Source organism: Neophocaena asiaeorientalis, unplaced genomic scaffold, assembly GCF_003031525.2.
Source record: "Neophocaena asiaeorientalis asiaeorientalis breed wild unplaced genomic scaffold, Neophocaena_asiaeorientalis_V1.1 scaffold84, whole genome shotgun sequence".
Lineage (NCBI taxonomy): Eukaryota > Metazoa > Chordata > Mammalia > Artiodactyla > Phocoenidae > Neophocaena > Neophocaena asiaeorientalis.
This window is the reverse complement of record NW_020173656.1, coordinates 5,457,685-5,477,634: the sequence shown is the minus strand read 5'-3', so window position 1 is coordinate 5,477,634 and position 19,950 is coordinate 5,457,685. Positions and strand designations below refer to the sequence as shown.

At 52.7% G+C, this 19,950-nt stretch overlaps 1 protein-coding gene across 1 annotated transcript in view; it reads right to left on the bottom strand.

Annotated features, from left to right (window-relative positions):
• The window catches only part of KLHL29 (kelch like family member 29), a 314,685-nt gene that overhangs the window by 47,514 nt on the left and 247,221 nt on the right, over nucleotides 1-19,950 (bottom strand). The window contains exon 5 of the mRNA XM_024747808.1: nucleotides 16,751-17,263. Within this exon, the coding sequence (XP_024603576.1) occupies nucleotides 16,751-17,263 (513 nt within the window). The remainder of the gene's footprint in view (nucleotides 1-16,750; nucleotides 17,264-19,950) is intronic.

The window sequence follows — 19,950 nt, the reverse complement described above, 5'->3', positions numbered from 1 at the left end:
GATTCAGTGCGGGGGTGGGGGGAGGGTGGGGGAGGCTGGACTAGGCTGGAAGCCAGGCCCCTTCTGTTTTGTTCCAGAAAACACACACTTGCTGGGCATCCTCATGGCCAGATCCAGAATTAGGTGCCAAGGATATACCAGTGCATATGGGGCAAAGGGCAAGGCTCTGGGGCCAGACAGTCTGGGTTTCCATCCCAGCTCTGTCCCTGAGCAGTTGGGTAAACATGGGGAAGTTACTTCATGTTTCTGAGCCCAGCTTTCCTCATCTGTAAATAAGTCATAATAGCACCCACTTCAGAGGTTGCTGTAAGAGTTAAACGCGTCAACAGGAGTAATATGCCCAGAAGAGCACCTTCTAAGGGTGACGGGAGGTAATACCATCTATAAGTTCCTAACAGGCTGCTCACGTTGCACACGGCACACCTCCAGGGGGCGCCATTCACCTAGCATCATCATAGATGTCTTTAGTTATTGTGACCGTTTTCTGGTAGGTGGCAGGCAAGGGTATTGAGAAAAGGGTATCTTTAAAAAATTCACATAAAGTTGCTAAATCTAAAGTCACTCACAGTCGAGTGGGGAAGACAGACATGAAAATAGACCATCAAGATGCTCGCTGGTGAGCCGGGCGAGTGAAGTCTGCGCGTGCCGGGGTTAACTGAGGAGAGGATCTGATGGTCCTGAGCTCCTCTGTTTCTGGCTGAGGCTGGTGCCTCAGAGTTCTGACTTGAAGGCTCGGGTGTTGTAGGAACCCCAGCCTCATGGGAGGCCTGAGGCTGAGGACAGCCTTGCTCCCAGGCCCTCCGAACGTCCTGTCCAGACTTTACTGCCACAGGTGAGGCCATGAGGCTATGGCTGCAGCTCTGAGAGGCCCAACTCCCTATCCTTGGCCTCAGATTGTAAATGTTCCTCTCCGCCCGCGTTCAGTTCTGCTGTGGGAAAGGCAGGCGAACACAAAATAAATAACCAGAAGACCTCTGCACACCAGGCTCCCCTGGCTCCGCGGTGATTCCTGACTAGCTCATAATTCACCTCCTACATCCCACAGCAAGGCTGGCCCACAGTTCCTGAGGTGGGCCTCCCACCTGGCCCACCTCCCCTGCTGTCAGCCCAGGCAAAACCAAGTCCCTAGCCTCTATCTGTAGAGAGAACATGTGGCCTGGGCTGAGGACACCCCCCGCCCCCACGTCTGCTGCCACCCCTCTAATCAGCCATCAGTGGAGGTCAGACCCTGTCACCCCCAGACTTAGCAACTTGTGCTGATGGGACATCTTCCCTGGTGACCAGGAGTGAGGGGTGATTTCTGAAAGGGAGGGGCCTTCCTCACAGACCCTCGAAGCTGAGGCTGGGGTTCGGCTCCGGTGGCACAGGCTGTTGAGCCCTGGAAGACAGAGACCCTTATCCCCGTGCTGGCCTTTGTCAGGGAGTGTGGGACCCTCGGCGGGAGTGAGCAGGGGAGGGGAGGGAGGAGGGGTGAGGGGAGGAGAGGCCAAGTGTGAAGGCCAGAGGAAGGGGGATCTGTGGGCCCTGGTTCCAATGGTGATGCCACCTCTACAAACCTCCCCAGGCTCCTCCTGGGCCTTTTACCTCAGAGGCCTGATGATCCCTGAGGGCTTTTGTCTGGCAGCTGAGAGGCCAGGGAAAAAAAATGCATCTTCAGCCTCTTGGCTTCTGCACCTGCCAGAGCCTGGAAGCCTCCAGAAGCAGGACACCCAGGTGACCAAGCAGCTCAGGTGAGCTGATCGGCCAGTGTGGAGCCCGTCCCCTCCTCAGTGCTCCAGGGGAGCCTGGGCTCTGGGGAAAAGGAGCTGCAGCCAGGCCTGCAGCGGTGTCCTTGAGACCCCACAGAGTCCCCAGCTCGCCCCCAGAGAGGGCCAGTGCATTTTTCCGGCTCTGCTGAGCTCCTTCAAAGATATCAGCACGTGGTTAATCTTCCTTCTGTTCAGAAATGCAGGGTAATTTGCTCGAGTGGGGATTTCTGCATATTTATACTAATGTCTGTGTTTAAAGCTTATGAGACAGAGAATTGCTGAGAGATGTCCATTAGCAATATATACAGACTGCAATTATTTCTTTATGGTGTGTGGTTTGACTGCAGAATATTTTATTTCAATGGAAGTAGCAGGCTTTGCCTACTGTGTTTTATGTGCCCAAAGAAATCAGTAAGAACAAAAAAGAAAAGAAAAGAGGCAAGAATAAAAGGAGTGTGACCTTTCAGGATTCTGGGAGCCTTGAATATGCTATTCCAGGAACCGCCTTCGTCCTTGGAATCTAAATGCGTGCACCCAAGTGCGGGGAATTCAGTGCATTTAAGAACGTGCATGAGCACCTTCCCCAGGACGGAGGCGGAAGCTCTCAATTCATTCACCCTGGATGAGCTGATGGGGGCGGGGGTGCCCTGTCAGAGACAAGCAGGAAGGGAACAAAGGGTGTCCTCAGAGGACCCCACTTCTGACCTCCAGCTCCTTTCCCCCATGTCCACCCCATGGACAGAAGCTAAGAAGGAAAGCAGGTTTTGATTTGAAACAAAATAAGCCTCAAGCTGGAGGTTCACAGACCAAGGCTTTCTGGAATCTGCTTGGAATCTGGTAGAAACCAACTCTTTCCTGGGGTGGGGAGGAGGGAGGAAGAAGGAGCAGGACTGTTTCAGAACCAATGAGCTGAAATTTCCAGCATGTAGACCAGGAGAGAAGAGCCTTGTTGGGGAGTTTCCGTTAGTGGGGGCCCAGCCTGGGAGAGTGTGGCCGGGAGGCCGGGGAACCCCTCCTCTGCAGCCCCACCTGGTGCTCACCTAGCTCCACCGCAGCGCCCACCCGGCCTCTCCTGTGACTTTTCCACTTGGGTGCCCTAGAGCTTAAGGCAGACAAACGCCCAGCAGGCCTCACAGACAGATCGGAACCCCATGCGCCCTGTAAGAACGCCTCAATTACCAGCCACTGGGAGGGAATCATTGAGCCTAAGGTGGTCCCCAAGATGCAGAAACGGATGCTGTCCTAAAGGGCTTTTTGAATAAGAAAGGCTGGACAAGCCGGGGTGGATGGATGCAGACGGATGACTTCTGGTTTTGCGCAGCAGCAAACCGGTGTTGACTTTTTCTTGCCTCCTCCTGGGGCCCCAGGGCCTCTCGGCCCTTCCCCTTCTGCCCCCACACCTCTCTGTCCTCCCAGCCGGCCCTCCGCACAGCCGGAGCATCTGGGCAGCCCCAGCGGGGTCGCTGCCCGCCTCCTTCCCGTGGCGCCCTCCATCTCCTGGCCTCCACAAAGCCAGCTTTCATCTGCCGCCTCGACTTACCCTCGGAGGGGAGGCACCATTCTTTCCTGGCCTCAAAATAGTTCCCTGAAGTCAGTGTTGACTTCTCACTGCCTTCTTGCATAGAAATCTTTTCCAAGAGGCGCCGGGGTCCAGGAGAGGGACAGATGGTCCCTTTCTTTTTATAACACAGCCAGTCTTTTGAAGTGAAGAGCTATAAACACAAGTTTTGCCTTCAGCAGATGTTCTGTGGGCACAACAAGTATCACTTTGTGCTCTTCAGCAACTGTGAGCGGTGCTAGCTGGGGAGGAGACTGAAATTGGGCAGAGCATCGGTATGTATCCAGGGGCCCAGGGGCCATGGCGTGACGGGCCCCGTTCGGTCTGAGCCAGAACTTGTCTTTCTGCTCAGCCACTTACAGGTCTGTACTTCCTGGGAATGGTGTCTGCTCACCTTCCCTGAGCCCAAGGACCACCCAGCCCAAGACCCACCTGTGCAGTGGCTGTTTCTGAAGGGGTGGCCCTCTACCTGTGCTCTGTGCAGCTCTCCACACGAATCCTAAGGCTGGGTCTAAAGGGTCTAAAAGCTGTGGGCCAGGGCGGCTGCTCTTCAAGAGATCCACGGTTCAGTTTGATCACTTTCTCCCTTGAGCTATTTACCATACGTTGTCCAGTCCCGGTGGCTCTATTGGGGTGATTCAGGCAAGAATGGTCGGTCAGACATATCTGTTGAGCTCCCAAGGACGTGAAGGCTGTGCTAGATGTCGGTGGGAAGCCAATTCCCAGAGCTCTACCCTGTTGGCTCCTCGTCCACTGGTGACCGACATATGAGGCGTCAGTGACTACTTCTAAATGGGTGTGCTGCTATTTGGTGGACTTCAAAAATTTCGTTCATTTCAAAGGGCATAAGCTCAATTAACAGACCTCATTAACTTCAAGGATGTATCATCTTTGCACGGAACTGGCTCTTTCGTAGGATGACGGGCTCCATTAACTTTATTGCGCTGGTAATACTTTGTATAACGTGTGGGAGATGTAGCGACAGGAAGGGATCTGCTTGACTCTCAAGCTCCAGCGGCTTCTGTGGTGGCCAGTGAATGCCCTGTCTTCGGCTTCCTGAAAGGGCCCGATGTGCCCCGTAATTAACTTTGGGAATTAGGTCCAGCCATCCAGTCACCCATCCATCCACACGACACTTTTGGGGATGAGGAAAGAACCCAAGAATCATCAATTTATATTGAGAAATACCAGACGCATGACTCTCGGGGACATAAGACAGCCAGTGTGGGACTTGCCCATCCTTAGCCCAAACATGCCTAGTGACAATATAGGCTGCAACCGGAGGCTTCAAACTGTGGTGCGGTGGAAAGGGGTGGGCATCAGAGGCACGCAGTTTTGATATGACTCCCTTCCTGTTCTACCACTTATACTTGGGCCTTGATTATATACCCAGGCCTTGATTTCCCACCTATGAATCTGCCTCACAGGACAGCTGCAAGGATTACATAAATACAGAGTGAATAGATGATGAAAATGAAACATCCACTCCCCACTCTGTGCCCTTCTGGAAGGCTGCATCTACCAGCGTTGCCCACCAGCCCCCCTGGAATGGCTGAGACCACGCAGCAGGGCCAGCCTTACAGCCCGGGTTGGTGTCATTACTGCAAACACCCAGGGGGAGGCCACAAGTCTACTCATCCCCTGCCTTCCGGGACGAATGACATTAAGTTAGGAATTCTGGAGTCACTGCCCACACCAAAAAAACCTTGCCTCATAAATAACTGTTGGTTAGTCTAAGAAGGTAATGAATGTCTCCATATAGAAGAAAGACTGAAAATATAGGAATTATTTTTGGATCAATGAGAATTTCTGAAAGCTGCCTGTTCAAATGGCCAGATGGTCCAAGAGCCTTCAGAATCACCACATGGCGGTTCCTCAACTTAGAGACCTGTGAGGTCCTTGGCAACAGGTTCTGGGGTTTGAGCAAGTGTCAGGCATCCTGGGCATGTGAACTGGGCCACTGTGATCGTCCTCGAAGGTGGTCTGGCCCCTAATGGACAAGCGTGGCTGACCGCTAAAGGCGTTCATGCTTCTAGGAAGGAGCTGGGCTCTTTAAATGGGTCTCAACTTACTGAAATAACCACAGTGTATCAGTAGTTTTGAAAGCCCCCAAGTTCAAAAACAAAAAGCAAAACCACCTAATATTTGTAGAGACCTGGAGGGTGGGACTCTGCTCAGGGGAGCACTAAGCAGGCATTTCCAGGACAAGCCCCCAGCCACGGGGGTGATGGGGTGAGGGCCCGGAGCCCGAGTTACAGAGTTTCCCCCTGTCATCCTTCCCTCTCCTTGCCGGACAACGTCTCCTCCCCGTCACTCCCAGGGCCAACATGGACCTTACCCCTGTGGTGCCATTATGACGTGGCCCCCCTTTAATTGTGTGGGTGTCTTGTTCCTTCTCTTCCTCCCATTCAGGCCTGGTGGAGCTGCCGGTGAGCACAGCATTCCTGTGGCCCGTGCCGCTTTGATCACAGTGGTCTGGCAGTGTGTGTCCCCTGGGCAGGGCCTGGAGAGGCATGGTGATCAGGCCAAGTACAGCCAAGGCAGACACTGGGCCTGTCTCTATGTGGTGTTCAGTCTGCAGGGAGAGAGAAGCTTCTAGGAAGAAGAACTCCTGCAGATGATCCTAGGGGATGGGGGAGGTTTCACAGGGAATTTGCTAGAGGAAGTTTCTTGCGATATCTCAGTGACACCTCTGAACCTCAGTTTCCCCACTTGTAACCTGAGGGGGGCCAGTCTCTAAATGAGCTTTAAGGTAATGGCCTACTCTGAAATTCACTATCGTGGTGGAGGAGGGAGGGGACGGGTGGAAGGGAGGGTATGGTGTTGTTGGGAGAGCACAGCTGGGAGGTGGGGCTGCGGTGGGCTGGGCTGAGATACATTTAACACCTAGGCACCAAAGGAAGTAAGTTTGAAAACTCGGTGGAAAGGTTAACTGCTGCTATGGCCAAGACTGGGGGCAAAAGGGTGCAGGAATGAAGGGGGTTCAGAGGAATGACCAACAATCCCGAGCCTGATGAGAAAGAGGAGGCCCCAAAGGACCAGTGGAGTGGACAGTAGGACTTTTGTGAGATTTTTTTCTGTTCTCTTAATTTGAAAGTGGGAGTGTGTGTGTGCCTGTGTGTGTATGAGTGTGTGTTTTATACAAATAAGTCATGATCATTACAGAAATGTTAGACTATCTGCAGTGTGATGCTCAGGACCAAGGGGGTGACTGTCCTGTGTCGCCGGGTGTCCCTTTAAGAGGCCCTTTGACAAGCTGGAGCATGACCAGGGAGGACACCAGCATGGTAAAGTACCGAAGGACCCATAGGATGGACTGTTGAGGGCACTGGAGATATTTGTAGAAAAGGAAATTCTGCCAGCATCACAAATCTGAAGGGCTGTCATGTAGGACAGGGGCCAGCTTTGCTCTGAGGGCCCCAGAGGGCAGGACCATGGAAGTTACAGGAAGACAGCTCTTGATCATTTAACAGGATAAACCATCTAGCTGTGGGTGGCCGCTGCTTAGTCCCCAGTGGTGGAGGGCGGATTCCTGCTTCCACTAGATGGCTCTGAGATCCCTCCCGGCATGAAGGTTCTATGGAATTAAAAAGTTAACCCCAAATGTGGACGATTCTAATAATGGAAAATAGAGACAGTGCTCACTTAACAGGGAATAGGTGAGCAGCTTGAAGTTAAACTGGTAAAAATGATGATAGTAAGTTTATGAAAAGGTTCAGATAACTATAAACCATTGAAAATATCCATAGTTACATTGTAACTATCTAGTAACTGTGCTGTGGTAAGGGGCTACCATTTCCATTTGCCAACAAGACTGACGCATAGCCTGTTACAGAATGAATTGTGTCCCCCAAGCCCAAATTGCTATGTTGAAAGCCTCATCCTCAATGTGACTGTATTTAGAGATAGGGCCTTTAAGGAGGTAATTAAGGTTAAATGAGGGCATAGGGATGGGACTCATCCATTACGACCTTATAAGAAGAGATTCCAGGAGCCCACGCACACAGGAAAGGCCACATGTGTACACAGTGACAAGACGGCCATCTACAAGCCAAGGAGAGAGGCCTCACCAGAAACTAACCTGCTGGCGCCCTGATCTTGGACTTTCAGCTTTCAGAACTGTGAGAAAATTAATTTCTGTTGTTTAAGCCACCCAGTCTGCAGGATTCTGTTACGGCAGCCTGAGCTGAGTAATATATAGCCCATGAAATTGGTCCTGCAGAAGGTGGTAAAAAACTAATATGTATTTGCCTGGGATGTGTGTAGACCTGGGTCTGAGACACTGAGCCAAAGCAACATTGAGAGGTCTCCTGGGAGAAGGGACGAAGAGGCATTGAGAGGCCAGTGGGCAAAACCAGACAGTTCACGGCGCTGTGCTTGGTCATCCAAAAGGCTGCAGGGAGACCTAGTAAGTGAAGAACGTTTTCTTGGTGCTGCAGCGGAAACGCTTGGGCTTCCCTCTAAGATGTATATTTTTAAAGAGAGGTACACTAAGAAAACAGGCAATGACAACAATTTCAGTAGATGGCAACCTTTTGGCCATTGTTTTTGTCAAGCAATTTACACAATGCTGTGTGTTCCTTACCTACCGTGCTTGTATTATTTTTACCTTTTACAGTTTTAGAATAGTAAGTGTGCTCCTGGATGGAATGCACTTTCAACCGAATGGTCTGAGTCAGGTTTGTGCCACGGTGTCATGGTTTGGTATACTGTTACCTCCCCATCACTGAGGGACGGGAGCAGATGTGTCACACTTGCCCAGCTCTCCTCCTCTTGAAACTCATCCCCAGCCTCGAAAACTGAAAAGCCCTAGGGGTCAGCCCAACGGGACATGACTTTCCTAGCAAGAAGGCACATGCTGGCTCTTTGAATAGTGATCAGGCAACAGGAAACTCGCCATTGATGTCTGTTACGATAGGAGAGAGAAAGGTTTACCAAGACTTCCTGGACACTGGGTGTGCACCGATTCCCCAGTTGGGGGTTAATGGCCCCCAAGCGCTTCCTTCCCAGATGAAAGCCCCTGAAGACCAAGTGGTCTTCACCTTGTAAGACCAGAATGGCCTTGGGGACTGAGGAAATGGACTCTCGCCCAAGATCCCAGGTCCTTATAGTGCCATCACTGATGGGGGTGTGGGGGGCTAAAGAGAAGAGCCAGGCAGCCCGAGGAAAGCCCAGGCTGTCTCGACTTTATGTGTCAAGGGTTCAGAGAATGGACTTCACAGGCATAAATCAGTATAAACCACAAGCTGAATCTGTCTCCGATCAGGACGAGCCCTGAGAACCATTTGAGTAGAAGCGTGTGAGTGTAACTCTGTGGTAGAGAAGTCACAAGTCTGAGTCCCTGGCACGTATCTCAAACATCCTTCCTAAGATCTGGCATTTGCAGTACTACCTGCCTTCTGCTTGTCTCCTCTGCATCATTCTAACTGCCTCTAGAGGCCCAGTCCACACTGGCCTCTCTTTTCCAGCCCCTTAGCTCTTTTTACTGCCCTCACCCCCAACGGCCCCCTCAAGTGGAGTTCGGGCTCCTCCAGGGAGACCTCCATCCCTCCCAGCGCTCGGCGTGGTGTCTGGAACACTGTGGGCGTCACCACAGGGCCTCAGCTTCAGTAGGAGCTGAGACCTGTACGGGGCATGCAGCTGGCACACTGCCTCACATCTTTTTTTTTTTGCGGTACGCGGGCCTCTCACTGTTGTGGCCTCTCCCGTTGCAGAGCACAGCCTCCGGACGCGCAGGCTCAGCGGCCATGGCTCACGGACCCAGCCGCTCCGCGGCATGTGGGGTCTTCCTGGACCGGGGCACGAACCCGCGTCCCCTGCATCGGCAGGCGGACTCTCAACCACTGCGCCACCAGGGAAGCCCTGCCTCACATCTTTTGCCCGGGAGAAGCCAAGTGTGTACTCTGCACGCAGTAGGTGGCTAATACTACACATCACTTGCTCAATAAATGCCTGGTGGTGCAGCACGGAGGGCGGTGACATGGCTCAAGCCTGTCAGTGGCTTCTGACTATCAGTGGTCTAGAACCTAGTGGTCATTCCTGCTGGTGTCTGCTTGGGCCACCACTCCTGAGAGAAGACAAGGCTTGGGACCAGGGCAGCTGGCTTCCTACTGTGGGTCAGCACCATTTCCTGAAACCTCTGGCAAGGAAGTGCTCCCTCCCTTTGCTCCCATTTGAAGAGCCCCCTCATTGCAGTCGGCATCTGGACTCCTCTGGCCCTGCCTGTCAGATAGTTGGGGCCGGAGTGGGATTTCTGAACCGGAAGTTGCTCAGCGGAGCTTTGGGGCTGAAAGCCCATGTGCCACTCCCAGCTCAGTGAGGAGAGGGCCCAGGGAGCCTCGCTCTGCCTGTGCCCTGCTGAGCAGTGGGGTCTGGAGAGGGACATACACAGGCTGGGGCTCACGGGCCACTTCCTGCTCCAGGCATGACACGATCTCTGGGTGGTCTAGCGGCTTTGCTGCATCTTTCCGCTTGCCTGGTTCATTCATTGTCAAATGATCTGTTAACAAAACTGTTAAGCCCTGGACAACGCTCCAATTAATGATTAACAAACCCCTCGAGGACAGAGCCCTGTGAAGGGAAGGAGGGCCTTCCAAGGCAGGCTGGGGGCAGGTACCATCCACGCGAGGAGGGAAGACCTCGTGTAGACAGACTTTCAAATTCCATAGGCTCCGAGACACCTATTTCCTGGGGGAGAGTGTGTGTTGGCTTGGGGGCAGGAAAGGGGAAAGTTAGGGTGATGGTGGGACTGGGGGTTTGGTTCCAGATCTGTGTTGAGTGTTATGTCAGCCAGATCTGGGAGATTATTTTGAACAATGCTGCTTTAAAAATAACAGAGATCCCGAGCCAAAGGGGCTTCAGACAGTATCCCCCACCCCCCAAAACCCCAGGATCCAGGATTCTTTAGAATTTACAGTAATGGTAGTGATAACAACAGCTAACATTATTGTGAGCACGCTATGTGTCAGGCTCTGTGTTAAGACTTTACATACATTATTAAATCCTTACAGCACATCTAAGAAGATGGCGCTATTATTATCTCTATGTTACAGATAACTTAGAGGCTTAGCGATACCAGGTTTCTAGCCAAGTTCATTGGGTTAGTGGGTAGTGGAGTTTCAATTCTACCCAAGCATTCTGGTGCAGAACCCGGGCTCCTGGCCACTTTCCATGCTTCCAGCCATATGCTCCTAACCCCCTCTTAACCTGCAGCCTTGGTTGGTTGGTCTGCACGAGTGACATAATTCTATTTGTCCCATCTATTGATATGGCCATGGAGGAGGACCCCTGCAATATCCTTGGCACCCCAATATCAAACTGAATGTCAAAGGATGCTGAGAGCCCCTGTGGGTAGTTAAGAGGAGCCCTCCCAAGACAAATAGCTCCTGGAATTAGGGGGAAGTTCCCAGCAATGGGCTGGTTCCTTCTGGTTGTGACTGTGATGGTGGAGGATTGTAAAATGATGTGACGAGAGAAGGCAATTTTCTTTTGTACAAAGTGGACCTCCGGGAACTAGGTACTTCGAACACTGTGATGTTAGCACAACATCCTAAGACTCTGGAAGGCAAAGTGGTTTTGGGCTTTTTCACATTACCCTGGGCCCCTAAAGGGCCATGGACACTGAAAGATGGTTCTGGTACCAGGAATGAAAATAATCATAGCAAATACCTTTATAGCAATTACAAAGTACTAAGGGCTTTATGTCAAATAACTCGCTTAATCCTCACGACAGTAAGAAGCAGATTCTATTGTTATCCCCTCGACATAGATGAGGAAACTGAAGCAGAGTTTTAGATCCCATGTGCTCCAGGGGTAGGTATTTTGGTGGAGGTGCTTGGCTACAGGAGGAACTTTGAAATAGATGGACTTCTGTTCCCAGAAGTGTGGGACAGGTACGGGGGGGAGTGACCATGAAGCTGCAGAATGAAGTCTCCCACTGACTTTCCTATATGCCCGGACCCTCAAGTACTAACCTGCTTTCACCACACAAAGGGAGGAGGTGGCTGGAGAGAAGTCAGGGAACCTCGCTGGATAATTCCCAGCCCAGTGCTCTATGCCTTCATTCCCGAACTCTTCTTTTTTTTTTTTTTTTTTTTTTTTTTTTTTTTTTTTTTTTTGCGGTACGCGGGCCTCTCACTGTTGTGGCCTCTCCCGTTGCGGAGCAACAGGCTCCGGACGCGCAGGCTCAGCGGCCATGGCTCACGGGCCCAGCCGCTCCGCGGCATGTGGGATCCTCCCACACCGGGGCACGAACCCGTGTCCCCTGCATCGGCAGGCGGACTCTCAACCACTGCGCCACCAGGGAAGCCCCCGAACTCTTCTTGAGCATCCTTTAGTGCCAGGCACTGGCTTGGATACTGGGGGTGGAATGGGATGGAGTCTGTGCCTGCCCGCGACCCAGGGGCTCGCAGTCTAGTTGGGAGAATGGGCCAGGCAAACTGTACTGCAGACGCTCGGCCAGAGCACAGCTGGACAGGAGAGAACCCAGGCCGTGGAGCGGCTACAGGGCAGCCTGCAAGCAGAAGGGTGAGAGCCGAAGTGGGGGAGGGCAGGCAGGAGCCGGATCCTGAAGCACCATGTCAAGGGCTGGGTTCTGTCCTGAGAGCAGTGGGGCTGTTGGAGTCATTCACCAGGGAGTGACAGGACCAAACCTGTGTTTTGGAAAGACCACTCTGGCTGCAGCATGGACTCTGGATGGGAGGGGTTGTACTGTGGGTCTGGTGATGCAGGCCTGGAGTGATGGCGGCCTGAAAGGAGGCGTGGGGTGGGGGTGGAAAGGAGAGGACCGTCCAGAGGAGGCAGAAGCAAAGGCGTTTCCAGACTCCCTGCATACGGGCACGAGGACAACCACAGGCTTTGACTCCGGACTCCTGCCTGGATTCATGGTGTCATTTCTGAGACAGAGACACAGGGAGAGCAGCTCTGTGGCAAGATGATTTCGGTTTGGACACTTTGTGTCTCTGGGCTAACCACGTGTGGGCAAACAGCGTTATCATGCATCCCCAGCTTCTTCTAGAATGTTTATTGAGGGAGCAGTGTGCCCTGGCACGTCAGAGGCTGGCGCAGGGAGAGGTGAGATCTGTGCTGGGTGCCGGGGCTGGGGGGAGCAGTCCTGCATCCCCCAGCCAGGAAGGTGACTCATCCCACTCCCTTTTAGGGACGGGGACATGGCATTCCCATTAAGCAGCTTGACCAGTGGCTGCCAGCCCTGTGAACAAACTTGGGCTTCTTCCATCTCCTCTGCACTGGGGAGAGGCCCCTGCTTTCTGCCCCTTCACCAGCTTCTCTCTCTGCTGAACTCCCCGGACCTGGGGCTTGTGTCGGCAGGAGTAACTGTTTTGATGTCAAGTGGGTATAGTGTCATGTACGGTCAAGCCCACGATCTCATTCAGTCCTCCTCGATGCCTGATGATGGTGGTACTGTCATCACATTTTCAAGATGATGAAAGGAAGGCTCAGAGAGGTCAGAAGACTTGCCCCAGTCACACAGCTGTTCACTCTGTCTCAAAGTATCTTTACCAGATCTTGTCTTTGCCACTTGTGGAGGCCAGGGCAGCTGCTGTCCAAGCAGAAGGTGGCATGAGGACAGACAGAGTTCCGCAGGGTGGAGGTCCAGGGGCAAGGGTGGGATACGAGGAAATGCAAAACCCACTGGGAGGGGCTACACACACCCCACCGCATGACTCCCCAGCCCTGAGAATCCTCGTGGTCCCTCACCCTGGGCCTGTGAAATCTAAAGTCAGAAGAGACAAGCCTCTTCACTTCTGGTCAACTTGGACTTTGCTTTTCGGTGCAGAAGCAAGAGGGAGCAGGTGCATCCTGGCTTCTCTTTCCCTGACATGCAGGTGAAAATAGCCTTTCTGCAGCTCACCACTAGGCCTAGTGTCTGGGGCTTTAGAGGGTCTCTGGCCACCCTCCTGGCCACCAAAAATCCTTTGTGGAAGAAGGTAGGGGCTAGAAAGAATGACGTCAACAGCCTGCACCTCTGCTGTGACACACAGCTGGGCTCATGTGGTACCAGTGCAGTGACACTGGACTTCGACGGCTCACGAGGTCTGATGCTGGCCACCAACTCCGCCCATGGATTAGCCCAGGGGTTCCGACGCAACAAGACCAACGGCTCAGGTATTTTATAACAGGATTCAAGTGGAACTAAATCTTTGTTCCCCTCTTATCACTTTGTACACATAAAATCTATTTTAATCAGCTTTCAATATATAATCTAAAAAGAAATCCTACAGATTCCTCCCACCCCCAAACTGTTCTTGGAGAAAGAAAGGTTTATCTTGTAAGTTTCTTAAGAAAAATCCGTGTGTGCTCATTGCATTGAAATAACACTCATTACAGTGAGCTGCATGCAAGCCCGGCTTCTCTAGTCAAAGGTGAGAGACAATTGCTTGACCTATTGCAAATCAAAAAGCATTTCCACACCACCTTTATTTTTCAACTGGTTAAGTTTTAAATGAAAGCCCCGGCGCCCTTTCTTGGTAAGGCAGACTAACAGAGCCCCAACTGAAATTTCAGCTCAGTCGATGGGAAGATAATTACAAGAAACAAAATGTGAAGTTTAAAATCAGGGCACTAATGAAGTCTAAAAATACCAGTGGCCCCATCCTTCTGGCTGGCTAGACCTTTTCTTCATGGAGGGGATCTCTTCATAATTACTCAGCCCCGCGAGAGGCCAGGTTGTCATGTCAAACAATAGTACGAAAAATCACGGGACTTTAATGAGCTAGATCTCAAGGAGTTCTATGGTGGATCTTATTATAATGCTGGGCAAGCTTTCAAACAGAGAACAGGAGAAAAGGAAAGTTCTTTTTCTTTTTTTTTTTTCTTAAGTAGATTTCTGACTAGTGTTGATGCTGTCACGCAGGGCCTCCAGGTTCCCCCTCCGAGCCAGCTGCCTGTCATTTCGGAGTGTGAAATCAATTGGGCTTCGGAGATGTAAAATCCCTAGGGGCAAAATTAAAAGTGACCCAAATCCAAACCCACGTGGTCTTGTCAGGAAGATGAGTCTCACATAGCAAGTTTCAAAGGTTTGGTTTCAAAATTCAGGTTTCTTATTTAAAAAAATATGCAGTTGTTTGACATTAGATCTGACAGACAAATTATAGCTTTAGCAATAAAGGCTTTTAAGATTAGAAATGAAAGGAGAAATTACCTAAAAAAAAAAAAAAAAGACAAAACCCACCCAGGCTTGAGTTGGGAGGCATTTGTGTGTGCATGCTTCATTGTCTTTCTTCACCGCAAATATAAGGGGATAAATCAGCTGATGAGGGCCATAAGTAGAGAAGCAAGTTCAATGTAATTTCTGGGGAAACAACCAGCTCACCGGAAACCTATGAAAATCGGCATGATGGGTGGGTCACTGGGTCACCGGCTGGAACTGGGGGAATCTAGCTAGGTCACCGGAAGGCGGGGCTGTGAACACTTTCTAGGCCCACACCATCCCTGGCCCTCATCTGGTGCTGAATATACACCATAGGGGCTGGAAGAACACACCCCACCAGGGGCCCCCTCTTTACTCCCCTCCTGTGTGTGGGCTCAGGCCCGCGATAGAGGATGGTTCACGCCGTCTGATGATGTTACAGGTGTGGCTCTGTAAGGGCCTGCAGGCCCAGCGCCAACAGGGGAGCAGCAGGGACCTGCCTCTACCACCGATATCTTCTTGATCTTAGGGACTCAGATGCTTAACAGGGATCAGATGTGCCAATGCCTGGCAGCTTCCAGGAGGTGGATCCCAGCTCCGTGCTAAGCCCTAAACCAGGGAGCAGCCCCGGCTGGGCCAGTTACCTTTTTACACAGAACAACTCCTTTTCCTAGGTGCATGCCTGACATTGACAAGTAAGCAAGACCTTTGCTCAGTCCTAGGAGGCCCCCTGGGATGCGGCAGTGGGACGGGGTGGGGAGAGGGAAGCCCACCCAGTGCCTCAGGCTTTGGCACAGCTTTAGGAGCAGCTGGGACACCCAGTGCCCAGTGTCAGAGTTGGTGGCATGTAAACTGGGAGTGAGTTTTTGTTTAAAGGGGGAGGGAGCTTAACCAAAACAATTCAAACAAACAAACAAAAAATCAATTTAGTCAATTTTTTTTTAAAAAAAGATCTTAAAGCAAGAGTTTACCAAAATGTAGATGTAATTTCCTATAATTTTGTCATTTAAAACTAGTGTTGATTTCCCAAACAAAGGCAGTCAAGGGCACAATCAGATTGGGAATTAAACCCGTCAGAGATCTAGACATGGCTTTGGTGGTGTTGGGACGCTTGACAAGGCCTGGAAGTTGCTGGAAGGGATAAAGATAGAGAGCAGGCTGGACAAGCATGGCTGGTTGGAGTCCTTGCTCTGCTAAGACTCTGCTTTGCAGGTGTCCCCACCCCCAACTCTGCCATCTCAAGCGGTTGTAAGTAGGGAGGCTGAGAAGTCATGCCCGAGATCCACACCTCCTAGACCATCTACTCCCCTTTCAAAGGAGGCCTGGATGCCCAGCAGGGCAGACCACCTGTTAAGTATCCTCTTGCCCGCACCCAGATCCAGGGCTCGCTGGCCCCCCTCTCCATTCAGCGGGAGGAGAGGCCCGGCTGACTGGACCTGGAGGGGATAGACAAGCCTGGGGCAGATAAGCCCCACCAGCCTCACCCTCCCACTCCCTTTCTCATCCCAGCTGGCCAGATCCCTTAGACAGTCATCAGGAGTGAGGCTGGTTTGCTGGAGCCCTTTGCACTGACCCTCCGGCCGGCGCCCAACCTAAAACCACATCCTGGTGTCCTCCTTCCCCTGGCTCTGTTCTCAAGGATCTGCCTTGGAGCTCCCCTGAATGAAAACTGCCCTGGGCTCGGGGAAGGGGGGTTAAACGAAGGCCAAGGCCGGAGGTGCTCTTTCTTGGGGCCTCACAGAACCAACATTCAGCTGGCTCAGGATGGTCTGGGCGTGGCTCCTGGGCCTTACCTCATGCCCCTGAGCTGCTCTCACCCCACGGCATGGCAGTAGATGTTTTCCGGGGTGGGGACGGGGGACACAGACAGCTCATGTTCTGACTGTCCTCGTGAGTGGAAATGGAGAAGGCCCCCAAAGGGACTGTTCTAAGGGAGCCCTGAGAGGGGCAGAGGATGCCTGCTTGTTCTGCACGTGGCCTGGCCTCGGGTCGGAGGGGAGAATGGCCCGGGGCTCGGGCTGAAGGCGGAAGGCCCTGGACTTGGCAGGCTCTCCCCTCCCCTCCGCTTCCTACGCACTCACGTTTCCCCGCCTTCCTTGTCCTGCCCTCCACCTTCCCCTCTGCCTCCTTGGGCTGAGGCCAGGCTGCCTTTGGCAGGGAGCCTGGATTGAAACCAGTCAGAGACTGCTGGGGAGCACGGAAGCCAGGAACCAGACTCCCATCCGCGCCGTGGTAGTGACCGTACAGGGAAGCACAGATGAGGGCACGCAGGAGCGTGTGGGCAGCAGGACTTACCTTTGGGGTGCCCGGGATCGGTGAACTCATACTTCCCCACGCCGATGGTCCGTAGCATCTGCAGCCCGTGGGCCGAGTCTGACGTGGGGGGCCCATTGGTGGTAGGGGCACCGCTGGGGAGAGTGGCAGACGGCTGGGCCGGCGGCGGTGGAGGCAGCAGGGGCCCTGCCATGTGGCCATTGCCCACAGTGGTGGGTCCTGGGCGGGCCACCTGCCCGACGCCGGGCAGCGTGGAAACAGCCAGGGGCTGCGGGCTGGCGTACAGGGCCTGGGCGGGCATGTTGACCACCACGCTGCTCAGCGGCTGAGAGGGCGGCTGTGGGAGTGAGTAGTGGCCTGGCATCAGCGGGAGCTGGGGCCCCACGTGGGGAGGCAGTGAAGGGGTCACCCCAATGACCGGCGCCTGGACGTTCACAGCCGGGCTGAAGGTGGGAGGCTGGGCCACTCCGTAGGAGTGTGCGATCAGGGCAGACTGGCTCCCGGCGGCCACTGTGGTCACCCACGGCCCTGTGCCTGCAAGGGAGATGGAAGAAATGTCACCCACCGGTTACATCTTCACTCAACAAACACCGACTGCCCCCGGCCCTGGGCCGAGTGCCGGCGTCACAGAGGTGAACAAGAGGCCTGTGTCCGGGAGCTCATGGACTAAGAATCCGTGGTTACAGTGGCACGAAATAAGTGCTTTAGGAGTAGATCACCATGGCTTTGGGGTCTCAGAGTGGGGACCATAACCTGCCAGGGAGAGGCTGAGAAGCGGCAAAGTAGAGAGGAGAAAGTAGAGACCTTCCAAGAGACCTGGATTCACATCTTAGCTCTGCCACTTACTACCTAAGAGCCCTAGGCAGGTCGCTTATCATCTTTGAGACTCATTCTTTCTTTCTGTCAAATGGAACTAGCAACACCCACCTCATAGGTCTCCCGGGAAGAACTGAATGATGAAGATGTATTTGACAAAAACTCCCCAAATTAGCAGAATGTCTGGCATGCGTTACATGTTCCATAGATGTGGGTGTTTTTCCTTCCTTTCTGGAGAATCACTGTCTGAGAAAGGTGGGGAGAAATCTGGATTGTGAAGATAGTAGGTGTTTGCTGGGCAAAAGGAGAGGGCCAGAGCCTGGAGCCCTGCAAAGGTTCTGTGGCGCAGGAAGGGAGAGCCAGGGGTGGGGGCAGTGGGGGCGGCTGGCGGGAGCTGCTCTCACGGCTTTGCTGGGGGGCCAGGGTTTGTCCTAAGCAACTTCTGCATGGCTAGCCCTGGGGGAAACAAGAGAAGTCCATTTTGGCTGAACAAAGGGGTCAGTCACACCTCCTGAGACCCCAGTTTAAGATGCAAAGCCAGCTGTGCCCAGACCAGGCAGAGCAGGGCCCTCTGAGCTCAGCTGACGTGGAGGTGACCCAAGTGGGCTTGTGAGTGAAGCTGGAAGATGCTGTGACTGGGAAGGTCAGTCTGGGTCACCTCTGATGAATAAGTCTGGGTCTAGGACTCTGTCTTCTGAAGGCCACCTTGATTGTCATGATGCCTGGAGTGGTGGCGTAGTCTGAGGAAGGAGAGTGGGAACCAAGGGGTACTCAGGGCCACCAGCTCCAGAGGCTAGAAGGTGGGGCTTGGAGCTCTCTCACAGAAGTACAATTTCGAGGCAGGGCAGGAGCCAGGATGGTGGGGTGACTCCCTAACCACCCATGGGTACTGTCTCTGAGGAGTTGTCCAAAGGGGGAGCCACTTGGCATGATGGTGGAGAGCCAGGCTTGGCTTGGCATATTAGTCCCGGGTCTGCCCTCACTAGCTGAGTGACCTTAGAGCAAAGCCTTCCCCGAGTAGTTTCCTCATCTGCAGTGGGACAATAATGCCAACTTCGTAGTGTTGCTGTGAGCAGTGAGATGACACACAGAACAAGGCACATAATAGATGTGCAACAAATAGTTTTGATTTCGATTATGAGAGAGGCTGGAGCAAACTAGAGGCCTACAAATGTCAGTGAAGCAGTGCCAGCAAAATTACAGAACTGGCTGCTAAGGGGGATTGTCCCCAAGCCTGAAGAAGAGGAGGTGGCATCAGTGTGAGCTAGCCTGGTGTCTTAAGCACAAGGCATGCCATCTGAAGCCCAGTCCTCTGCAGGATTGGCCAGGGAGCCTGGAAAAATGCATTAGAACTTCAGAGTACAGCTGGCGAGCTCTCAGATAACTCTGAGGTGAACATATAGAGAGCTAGGGCCACAGAGGTGATTGCTTCGTGAGCCAGGGAATGGCCCAGAGGATAAAGGAGACATAAAGGGAGGTCTCTAGTGATATGCTCACCATTTTTTATCAATGATTTGGATGACAATATGGAAGACACATGACCAAGTCTGCAGGAGACATCATATTGGAAAGGTTGGGTAAAGGTCAGTAATAAAAGCAGGCATCTAAAAGGTGCTGAGTCATACAGGAAGATATTGACAAGGTCTTGCCCTTGGGTCCCCACACCCAGCTGCTTAAGCCAGATTGTGAGGAGATGGACAGGGGTCAGAGTAGCCACCTTGACCGTCTTGGGGTCTTACTGTTGAGACAGCATGCGACGTGGCTACCAGCAGAGCAGAAGTGATGTGAGGCTGCAATGATCAAGGTAGAGGGGCTGAATGAAGGAGGTGCTACAGACCACTCGTGGGTTCTTTGTTTTGGGTTCTGGGCACTGAAGGATGCAGAAAGAGGAACAATTCCCAAGAAGGTAAAGGGACTGGAAGCCATGGGCTTGAGGGTATGGCTGAAGTCTTGGGGTGTTTGTCCTGCAGAAGACTTGGAGAGGGGATGAGCAGGGGTCTTCAGATATCTGTAGGGCTATGGTGTGGATGGCCAAGCCCACGTGTTCTATGTATCCCAATGGGAGGTCTGGGATCCAAGGGAGATAGCAGGCAAGGTTTTTGTTATGGTCAGAGCCGTGTAAGAAGGCCTCCGGTGCCGTAGAAGGTGGTAAACCCCCAGTCCCCGGGGCGGGGGAGCTTCTCAGTTCTCATGTAACTGTTGGCAAGGCAAGACCTCACTGGAATGGGTGATTTTGGAAATGTATGAATCAGAGCACTGAGGTTTAGGAATGACTAACTATTCAAAATAACTCGAAGCAGATTCAGAGTCACTCCTATAATGTCACTCTCACTCCCTTGTCCTTCCCAATATTTTCTTGAGAAAGGGGTAGAGACACAGCTACTGCCCAGGGAATTACACACAGT